This window comes from Pararge aegeria, chromosome 18 (genome assembly GCF_905163445.1).
Source record: "Pararge aegeria chromosome 18, ilParAegt1.1, whole genome shotgun sequence".
NCBI lineage: Eukaryota > Metazoa > Arthropoda > Insecta > Lepidoptera > Nymphalidae > Pararge > Pararge aegeria.
The window spans coordinates 3,033,762-3,046,009 of record NC_053197.1 but is presented as its reverse complement, the minus strand read 5'-3'; the positions used below and the strand labels follow the sequence as shown (position 1 = coordinate 3,046,009).

The 12,248-nt window shown below is 34.5% G+C and overlaps 1 protein-coding gene across 1 annotated transcript; it reads right to left on the bottom strand.

Moving 5' to 3' along the window:
- Positions 1–949: 949 nt before the first annotated feature.
- LOC120631731 lies at positions 950–6,649 on the bottom strand. Its single transcript, XM_039901413.1, has 4 exons — positions 6,521–6,649; positions 4,849–4,998; positions 1,893–2,058; positions 950–1,017 (listed from the first exon to the last, which is right to left on the bottom strand). The coding sequence occupies exons 1-4, from the start codon at positions 6,632–6,634 to the stop codon at positions 950–952; spliced, it is 498 nt and encodes a 165-aa protein (XP_039757347.1). The 5' UTR covers positions 6,635–6,649.
- Between the last annotated feature and the right edge of the window lie 5,599 nt (positions 6,650–12,248).

Here is a 12,248-nt window from a genome sequence, read left to right as displayed (position 1 = left end):
CTGTTTTTTTTAATATTAATTTAATTTATTAATAGATTCTTGGGGAACTGAAGTCGCTTTTTGAAGTAAAACTTCTTTAGGCGCGACCAGGGAATAACTCAGATATTTTTTTCTTGACTTATACGCCAGCTAGCGACAAATATCATAATCAATTGGGATTATTTATTTCCAATATTATCAAACGGATCAATTGTAAACAGCTAAGTGAATAACAATTCAACAGTTTTATAAAATTTTGAATTGCAAAGTTTTTTGAAAATCTCTAAATATACTTCTTTAAATAAATATAAAAAACAATAAATATCCTAGAGCAATGCACCAATCGCCATCTAGCCCTAAAGTAAGCGTTGCTTGTATTATGGGTACTAAGATGACTATTGAATATTTTTATGAATAATATACATTATACATAAATACTTATAATATACAGATAAACAACCAGACACTAAAAACATTCAAGTTCATCACACAAACATTTTCCAGTTGTGGGAATCGAACCCACGGCCTTGGACTCAGAAAGCAGAGTCCTGACCACTGCGCCACTCGGCCGTCAAATAACTTTTGTATAAATAAATTATTAATAAATTATCTGACAATTGCGACATTATATATTATTCACTGACAAGGTTATATTGACATGTGCTGATCTAACCTTCAATTTTCTACTCCCAATTATTCTATTTAACAAATGATGAATTTAAAATAGAATATGAAATGAAATAGTGAATATTAAATGAAATGGCGGAGTCCCAAAAACATTTTACTCTTTAATCAATAAATAATAATAAACTACACACTTTTTATTAGAAGCCTGGTGTTCACTCCTAAACTAAAGGGATTTTAACAGAACATATACAAGCTCCCGAAAATAAAAGAAATTATACATAACAAAATTATATTCGATCTTTTGTGGAAGAAAAATTACGATATACTCTCTAATTTTTGAAACTTATGTCACAGAGGATCTCAGATGTTTTTTGTAAGCATGTATTAGTAAGACATCGTGGCATACGACAGCTGAAAGGAAAAAGTTTGTTGTTTAAAAATATCTGGGGTAGTTCCAATAATATAATGTGAATGAATGAATGAATGAATGAATACACTTTTATTGTACACCAAAGAAAAAAAGTAGTTACAGAGATATCAATACATATCAAGAGAGTGCAATTTGATGGCCTTATCGCAACATAGCGATTTCTTCCAGGCAACCAATGGCGTAAAAGGAAAAAACATAGAAAAGAGGTAGGTGGTGCAATAAATAAGATTTAAAATTATACAAATATATAAATAAAATATATATATAAATATAACTATCATATATATATTTAAATATATAATGTGATACCTTGATAAGACATAAGAAAAAGATTAAGTTTAAGTCAGCCTATGCTTAAGACTGAACTAGCTGCATACCGGTTTATCATATACGGGCACTATAAACTGCTAAGGGAAAACCACGAATCATCATCATCATCATCATATATCAATTCATTACGGATCTCATTAAAAAATGACATGAGTTTAGGTCGTAGTCCACCACGCTGGCGAACTACAGATTGGTAGACTCACACGCCTTTGAAAACATTAAGGAGAACTCACAGACATGCATGCTTCCTCAAGATGTTTTCCTTCACGGTTAAAGCGAGTAATATTTATATTGGTACTTAAAACGCTCACAAATCAAAAAAGATAGACTGAGTATCAAACTCCGAGTCTAAAACTCGAAACCCGATAAAGAAAATAAAACCATATCTACTGGGCCATCACAGTTTAATTGAGTACACTGGGTTATAGCAGCAAGAATAATAATCTAAAAATAGCAATGTAAATTAAAACAGTACACGATTTCCAAACTAAAATCCGAATCTATAAAGTGCAAAATAGTGACTTACTGAAAAGTGATATCGCCAAAAGGGCAAATACTATTGCGAGCATAAAATGCATTGTCAAATGTCCGGTCCGGATGAAGTGTATTCCGCCCATAACTCCTAGCACCGTGTTATACGACGCTATCGCAATACAAAGCCAAAGGCCGATCTCGAGTGCCCAAATTCTTTCCTGTAAAAAGTATTCGAAAGGTTCTACTTGAACATCTGTTCGCATCAAATTAAAAAGCTTCGAAATAAGGAGAAAACTAAAATTTTTAGAAATAAAGGTGCACACGGCGACATTTTGTCAAAGCATTTAGCGCGTTTTAATTGCTCTGAGAGCTATTTTTTTCTAAATATTTCTTTTAATATTTTCTAATTTATTTTAATAATAGCTTCTTGGTGAACTAAAATCGCTTTTTATAAGAAACTTGGTGTTCACTCACATACACATTTGTAGTATCTTGTTAAGCAGGAGTACATCTCATAAAGAAATTTCTAAAAATGTGGATAAAATGTCAAGCCGCAGTGTGTGACAGGGACTACTAATTGACAGAGTAGAGTAGAGTGCCTAGAATATATCCTGTTATGGGTATGAGAGATTATGAAAAGAGATTTGTGCGGTAGTGCCAAAATTCCCCAGCCTACAAATAGCACGCACAAAGTGGGCGAATCGGATCGCAACTACAAATGTTAGATTACAGCACTTCCAAGAGATTATTATTTATTAGGTTTTCTAACAGATTATACACTGAAACGAACCTACAAACTACAAAATTACTGAGAGAAACATATAGTTATATTGAAAACCGAGCTAAATAACCCTGCAACTAAATTAACTAAGTTGAATAGAAAAGTATATATCCAAATGTGTAAATACTAAGGCAAGCATAAAGACCTCGTTCATGCTGGTCTTACAAATATCAAAAAACTGAGCTGGATGTCATGTAAAGGCAATGCATAGTTTGGCTAACTCCAATGTACTCAAACCTTTACACTGTACCTACTCTAATTAAAGCGTAGAGCCAAAGTACGATTCAGAGAGTATCTAGCTATTCTCTCCTGCAAAGTATTGGGAAATGTGAAACGTGATTTTAAATTATTCGCGACATTTCTTGAACGCGAATTGCAAATGCGTTGAGGAAGGCGAGAATAATGAATGGCGTTGTGTCGGTTTGAAAGCACTTTTCACTCAAGAATGTAAATTTGTAAGAGATATTATGACATTTTTAAGAGACTAATCATAAATGGATACTTGCTATTTGCTACTTCTGTATTATTATTATGGCTAGGTATAGTGTAGTAGTTGCCTCCTTGGCCTAGTTTTTTTATCATCATATCAAACCATTACCGGGCACGGGTCTCCTCCCACAATGAGAAGGGGTAATGACCGTAGTCCACCACGCTGGCCCCGTGCGGATTGGTGAGCACCACACACCTTTGAGAACATTATGGAGAGCTCTCAGGCATACAGGTTTCCTCACGATGTTTTCCTTCACCGTTGAAGCCAGTGATATTTCAATTACTTAAAACGCACATAACTTTGAAAAGTTAGAGGTGCGTGCTGGGATTAGATCTCGGCCGCCCGATAGTGAAGTCGAGCTCCTACCCACTGGGCTTTTACCGCTTATGTGGTTATACTATTAGACTGCAAATCACGAGAGCCTGGGTTCTATTCCCAGGTCAGAAGTTCGGAGATTGACCACCAGGGCTAAAATCAGTCAGGGAAACTGTTTGTTAGTATATAGTTAAAGTTGGAATCTTTTCATGGCTTCGCATATAATTATTTTTATTTTTTATTTCTTGAAATTTGTAATTGTAGTTTCATATATATTTTTTTGTATATAATTGCAATTTTAATTTGATTTAAGTTATATTATCGTAGTCTTTATTTGCTTATCTTAACACTACTTTTTGTTTTAATTTTTGTCATATGGGTATTTGGCCTGAATTAAAAGCATTTATTACTATTATAGCATAGTCAAGTAAAACTACACTCACATACAAAGCTTAATAAAAATGTAAACATTAAATTTTGATGCTATTAATAGCACAGAATGTACGCGTATTAAGTTATGTTATATTGGATTGCTGAATGTAAGGAAAACTCTGCCATCTTTACAATAATCATATATTAATTCCAATGCTTTCAAAAATACAAAAGCTACACGTGAAAATTACTGAAAGATATGATTTCTAATATACTATTATATTTGACTTATTTAACTATACTTTGTTATGCTAGTAAAGCAGTGCTCCAATATGTGTAGTGTAAAACATTGAAACAATTTAGGAATTATATATTGCAAAGTGCAAACTCAACAACCAAGTACTGGGAACATGCGTAGAGAACATGTATTCGAGATATGGTCTGTGGTATTTTGTTTTGAAATAAAATATAATTAATGCACACAAATACACAAAAAAATTATCATAAAATTAAGTATGCCAAAATCTTATTACACCCCAGTTGGGTGTCTTGTTGTTTTGTCCGATTGTCGTAGATTATAATACATAAATCAAAATGTTCATACTATTCCGTGTATTTCCTCAAAAAATCTGCTGTTTTTAGTCAGTACTTAAAGCTATCCGTGATAAACACTTTTCACTATTCTTATTAAATAACATAATATTGTCAATATTATGTGGTATGTACACTAAATATATTATAAAGCTGAAGAGCTTTTTTGGTTAAACGCACTAATCTCGGGAACTAATGGTACAAATTAAAAAATTTTTTTTTTTCGGATTTTTATAAATGAAATTTGGTATAAAAACAATTACTCTTGCAGCTTTCATGGCTTACGCTGCGTAACGGTTTAAGTTGCGCAAAAAAAGTGTATTACGGAATTGTTTCCATTTATTCGTTCAAAATAAAAAATCCGCGACGGCTACCTGAACCGAATAAATACATGATTTTAAGAAACCGAAACAAACGCGAACAAAGTTGCCAGCAGTGGCTAGTTAAAAATAAACTCACTTCCAATGCTCCCAGAAATAAAAGCAATCCGTTAAGAATGATCAAAGGTATGATTGCCAATATCATAAACTGGATGGCCTTTGACATGTTTGACTCTTTGCTGTTTACAACTACCAGAAAGTACAAAATCATGTAGCATAATACAGATATCTGAAATATAAATAGATTTACAATCATCATCATCAATTAAACGTAAACTTGTAGAGAAGTCCTATTATAGTATAAAGGACTACGTAATCGATAAAAAATCTTGGGTGTGAATTATTGCTCTAACCAGGTTGCTCTTCTAATAATTTTAAATGACATTGTTGTGACATTGACAACAAAAAAAAAACACTCGGCTAAGTTTGTTGTGGTCTTCGTCTTAGACCAGGACGCGTTTGGAGCCCTCGTAGCTTTAGTTTTAAGTTTACGAATGTGGTTATCGCCATCATGTCACTACCGTGTAATTCTTATGTAGCATCAAAAGTGCCACCTAGGGGCTTCTTGAATAAAGATATTTTTGACTTTGACTTTGACATCATCATCGCCAGTCAGTTTAAAAGACAAAAGTGGCATTTCAGGCCCAGAGTCTCTATTGCATTCTTACCGTCTGTTTCGATTGTGAACCTCGCTGGCGCAGTGGGGAGTGACCAGTGCCTACCGATTTGTAGAGGTCCCCAGCGGCAGTTTGGTAAGAGACTTTAACTTGGCTGACCGTACTACCGACAAATATGTTCAGCCAAGCAACTTTACGTTCTGGTAAGATTCTAAATTGAAGATGTATGGGTTTAATATTTGTTACCTAGATTTGCTAATTTCTGGTCAAATAAAAAATAAGAATAAATCATTTTCTCATCTACTCAAAACTCCTGCTCGTTCTGAGAGGAGATCTGTGCGTTGTAGTGACCGGTGATTGGTCGATAAAAATATTAACGATGGTTATAGGAGTGAGGAATGCAATGTTTAGACCCACCACGTTACTGGCACGTAGGTTAGCGGACTTAGGTATGTTTTTTTTAAATAAATAAATAAATGTACTACGTCAATACACACATCGCCATCCAGCCCCAAAGTAAGCCTTTTTTTTATGGGTACTAAGATGACTGATGAATATTTTTAATAAAACATACCATAAATACTTATAACATACAGATAAACACCCAGACACTGAAAAACATTCATGTTTATCAAACATTTTTAAATCTTAGAAGTCCAAAAAAGCTAGACTGGAGACTATTGCCAAAATCCTGCTCATTCGTAGAGAAGATCTGAGCATTGTATTGGGCGGTCATTGGTTGATAATAATATTTAGGATTATTACAGGAGTGAGGGATGCAATGTTTAGACCCACTAGCGGACTTAGGTATGTTTTTTTTTCAAATAAATAAATATACTACGTTAATACACACATTGCCATCTAGCCCCAAAGTAAGCATAGCTTGTGTTATGGGCACTAAGATGACTGATGAATATTTTTATGAACAATATACATAAATACTTATAATATACAGATAAACACCCAGACACTGAAAAATATACATGTTTGTCACATCAATATTTTCCAGTTGTGGGAATCAACCCACGGCCTTGGACTGAAAGCAGGGTCGCTGCCGACTGCGCCAGTCGTTATTTTGACTATAACGTAACAATTATTTTCGGTTATTATCAGGCCAAAATGACCACGACTTACTAATTTCAGCCATCCTATACAAATCACAGCGTCTCGTAAAGCTCTTCTTCGAAATGCCAACTCGTCTTGATCTAAAGGTCTTAAATCAGCACAAACTATAATATTTCTTTCCATCGGCCCAAATATATTGATTGCGTTATTTGGTTACCTCAAATAATTAATATATTTATTCGGAATCGTTAGTTACATATTAAAATCTATGTTCAAAATATAAACACTAACATTTTGTGACGCTTTATGATTTTTTTTTTGAATGGTTTTACATCTCTGAATTTCAGCCTTTTTGACATAATATTTTTTGATACAAGCACTGAGTTATAATTAAAACGGATACAATTCTAACGCAATGTGTGTATCCTCTTTGAAAACAAATACTAATGCAACCGTACAGTACATTGATTTAATATGTTACTATTTAGATACTAACATACTAAATATATATTACTAAACGGTAACAGTACAATCGTTGCACTAAATAATATTATGTCAAAGCCAACAAAATTATTTTAGTAACTTAAATTCATAGCAAGGAATTTAAGGTAACAGATGCTTTCTGTGGATTGAGAGATCATGGGTCTAATTCCCACGACATGCATTAATTTGTTATTTATTGGGTTAGTCTGTCAAGAGATTTTCAGTACTAACCCAAAGTAAGGAAATGAACTCCGCCCATCTCCGTGCCTTCGGGAGCATGTTAAGGCAATATTGACAGTTCTAGTTATAATCTATGGCCTTGCTTAACCTCCCAAACTAAATTGAAGCAGAGTAGTGCGTTTAAGCTCTTATTTTTCTAATTCCGAGCTGATACTGAGATTTTATTGACAGGATAGAGCAATACATTACAATATATCTATCTATATATATGTATATATAAAAGAGAAAGTGTGTGGGTAGGTTCTGTATAAGCTTCGAAAGGGCTGGACCGATTTTAATGAAACTTTCAGGGAATCTCCGGATTGAACTGGCGAGTAATCCTGTAAAGTGTTTGGTGACGATCGGAGCACTCCTATTTATGAACTGTCAAACAAAACAAAAAAATATATGAATTATATATCATCTTAACCTAATTATTCAATTAAAATAATAAAATTTAACATCCTACATAAACAGGATATTATAAAAATAATTCGAAGCACTCCGACAAACAAAATCAAACAAGAGAACTCAAAGGTCTTACAGCACATATTTTGTACTGTCAATTTATATTGCTACATAAAAGATACTCGTATCAAATTTCTATACAAGAAACATACTAGGTAATAACTTCTTAATATCACTCCAAGCTACTTAGAATAAAACGAGGTGGTGTTTACTTAGAACAGGTGAATTAGTCGGGAGTGTTCTTTGCTACTCTTAATGAAAATCAAACCATGATGGCCGCCGCCAAAAAATGGCGGATTACATATTCTTTTTCCAACGCCTTCAATATGGGTATCAAATGAAAAGGCTTGACTAGTAGAATAATATACAGTATATTGAAAGTTTAAATGTTCAAATTTATATATTATGTTACTAATATACTGATATATTATGCATAGTTAGATAAGTGATGTATGATCAAAGATCAAAGATCCTGTAATAGATACTTAAAAGCATTCCAAGAACTACAGAATCAAATAACTTACGACGAATTTTTGACGACCTCCCTGTCGCAAGTGAGCGCTGTGAATTTAAGTAGAAGGTCCCGGGTTCGATTCTCAGCAGGGGCAATTGGGAATTTAGCATTTTCAAATTTTCTATGGTCTGGTGGGAGGCTTTGGCCGTGGCTAGATACCCTACCGCAAAGACGTGCCGCTAAGCGATTTAGTGTTCCGGTGTGATGTCGCGTAGAAACCGATTAGGGGTATGACTACTATACTGCCTAACAGGTTAGCCTTCTACCATCTTAGAGTGCATCATCACTCACTACCAGGTGAGATCAAGAAAGGTGCAATCAAGGGCTAACTGGTAGATAACTTGTTGTAAGATAAAAAAACCATTTGTAACTGTTTTATTTCTGCATAATCCATGCCTGCATATAACAAACTTATAGATACATAGAATCAAGCAACATAGAATCAAACTAGAGCTTAAAGGTCTCCTGCACATTCCTAACTGTTATGTTTCAAGCTAACTCTAAATCTAAAGTAAACTGGTACGGTTAGCACTTGGAAGACAACTATGCTCAGTATTTATTGCAACAAGCTGCCAGAACTTTAACAGGGTCGTAGAAGCCGCAACATGGCGCCGTGGACAAACTATATAACGCCGTTATTGCATGGCCACGACTTTGTCCCTGTACCAGAAATCTCGATAAAGATCAATATTGATAACTAGTACGATTGACGATATAACAAAAGCTTCTAGACATTTTTGTTTTTATCGTCAATAGCACCGCTCTGAATCGTCGCTTCTGAGACAAGGTCGTGGCCCATCGTTTAGTTTTGAAGTGCCTAGCATATTGGCAGCATCTTGCGATATGAGTAGGTACGGCGCTCAGTCTTTGAACATATGCTTTGAAGTGAGAGTTTGTAAAATATCATTCAAAGCCTTATGCCATGAGAGTATGAGTTTGCAAGTTTGGTAAGAATAGTAAAGGTCGTTGTAATGGTTATCGCTCACCTTCTAGTTTCTTTAGTTTGAATATCCCTTAAGTAATTTAGTAATGCTGTTTGACGGCCGATTTTCGCAGTGGGCAGCGACCCTGCTTTCTGAGGCCAAGGCCGTGTGTTCGATTTCCACAACTGAAAAATATGTCTGTGATGAACATGAATGACTTTCGGTGTCTGGGTGTTTCTTATCTGTATTTTTGAAGTACCTATTTTATTTGTAAAATTATTCATCAGTCATCTTAGTACCCATAATACAAGCTACGTTTACTCTGAGGCTGGATGGCGATGTGTGTATTGTCGTAGTATAAAAAGTAGTGTGTGAGTTATACCCGTTTTTACTAAACCTAGGCGTTGAAATAAAACGTCTTAAGTTACGACATCGATTCGGCGGAGCATAATTTTTAGGGAACTTTTAATCTGATACTTGACATACAGATGAATACCATAATTTTTTTTTTATAATCTATACGAAAACTAAAAAAAATGTGATAATCCAAACACAATGTAATTTACATTATAAATTAAGATGAGTTGGAGCGAACTATTCAAGCAGATTAGGCTGAGTATGATGAAAATACCTACCGATGGATATTGAAAGTCCTCTTATTTAAAAAAAAAATTATATAGAACTAAGACCAAGACCAGTAATGGCGACTATGACCGGGAACTAACGGTAACCTCTGAGGCACATTGGACAGGTAAAAACTATTTAGACTTCTTAAATGGTCATTCATCCAAATATTGACTTGCGTCAGCATTTTTTGACCTGCACCATTGCTGATTAGCAATGTCCCTACTAAGCTATATACTAACCAACTTTTATTTGTCATAATAGACTGCAATCTACCCGCAATGTGCAAAGTCTTACCTCCTACCTTATAGTTTTACCTCTTTGCTTTAATTCAGGAAGTTGAGATTAATAAATAGGCAAATAGTAATAACAGTTATTTTCGTCTTACAATGATTAAAACTGAAGATCTCAATTTAAGATCAAAAAGCTTTTACTTAATGAAAAAGGCTAGTTTTTCTTAATAATGCTTAGTGCAAAGGAATTGCGATCGAGCAGTTCTGCATAGAGTTTAAGGATTTATAAACTGTATGCATAAAACTGCAAGCGCTACTACAATGCCGTTAAATGCTTGAATGGGATTAAAATAAAAAGTGAAAAAGTTCACACTTTACTTAAGACCGGTACTAAAGGCGTGTCTAGACAAAGAAATTTACGTGCGTATAAAGTTTCAGAGTGAGACATGTAACGTCTTTAAGTAGGTACATAAAGTTTTAGGCTCTCTGTAAACGTGGACACTTTGAAATGGACACGGAGCCCGAAAACCAATTAATAACAACGATCCCACTATGGCGTGCAGCGGTGGTGTGGCTTTTTTAAATTTTAATCATCGACGGACCAAGCAGATGGCCCATCTAATGGTAAGTGGAAAATATGATTTAACAGTTATTCTATAAAGTGGGTAAATAATTAAACTTTTGATAACTATAAATTCATATTTAGACGGCCGATTGGCGCAGTTTGCAGCGACCCTGCTTTCTGAGTCCAAGGCCGTGGGTTCGATTCCCACAAATGGAAAATGTTTGTGTGATGATTAATGTTTTTCAGTGTCTGGGTGTTTATATGTATATTCTAAGTATTTATGTATATTATTCATATATGAAATATTCATCAGTCATCTTAGTACCCATAACACAAGCTACGCTTACTTTGGGGCTAGATGGCGATGTGTGTATTGTCGTAGTATATTTATTTATTTTATATTGCCAGATTTTTATTAAATTGATTAGGATTTTACGAATACGCTTATAATTTTTATTTAATTAATAAATAGTTTTAAAGAAACAATTGAAATTATATTTGATTAACAACCAATGTTCGTGAGATTGAGTTGGTGGGGATTTTGATATATATACGGGTGGGTGCATTTTAGATACACTTCAGTTATACATGGACTCGAACGATGTAAAGATACCTCCTGGTGTCTTAGTCGTTAATAATGAACAGGGCATGCAAGGAGCTCACCCTGCAATATGCCACCTTGTGTCCATCGATTTAAAGTGTCAGTGTTAAGCCACATGCGCCTGCAATTACTCCGGTAACAACGCCCTTCAGACCGGAACACAGAATTGCAACAATGCTACATAGCTGAAAAAATAAGCATGGCGATATTTGAGTATTTTCCCGGTTGAGCTCTGTCACAAAAAGCTTCTAATAACTAGCTAGTAGTAGTGAGTTTTGTATTTAATTCGTTAAAATTATTTACTGCACAAATAACAGTGACCAATTGCGGAGATAAAACCACAACGTGCACAACTAAGCCAGGGACGTCGTTTATATAATAAGATTAATAATAATAATACCATTATAATAATAATAATATAATATTATTTGTCGACGCTCTTTGAGCAATAAAACGGTAATATATTTCGTTAAAATTATATTTATTGTTAGGAAGTTGCTCTATAGAAATATTTACTTAATTGCATGAGAAGTGGAGGTGGCAACTACGAGTATGCTACCTGTGATGGCGTCCCGTGTCAGTTTAAAAAGTGTTAACGTTTGTGCGCCGCCTTATTAGGTATTTGGGATAAGCGAATAGGATGTACTTTAGTATACGTCATATAGCACAGCTGTAGGTACCTACTCAATGATAACTTGATATTTTACTTGTAATAAACAAAATTTATTACATCGTAAAATCTTTCATTTTGACGATCCGAACGGCAAATGGAATCCCGGTTGGGTACATTTAATTGGCTCAGACTCTAGTAGGTAACCTTACGAAATAAGGGTGTTATTAGACCTTGTTACTTTCTGAGTTTTATATCTAGGTTAATCGATCTCCTCTTTTTTATAAAATTTAAAATGATTTAATACCAAAGTATTGGATAAAAGCAGGCGTTACTTTGCGGAATTCCAGAAGTCAACATCGGCTGAGAATTTTTTTTTTATACCTCTACAAATAAGCCCTTGACTTCTATCTTACCTGGTGGTAAGTGATAATGCAGTCTAAGATGGTTCCGTGCGGATGGTGTTAGGGAGTATGGTAGTCATACCCCTAATCGGTTTCTACGCGACATCGTACCGGAACGCTAAGTCGCTTAACGGTACGTCTTTGTCGGTAGGG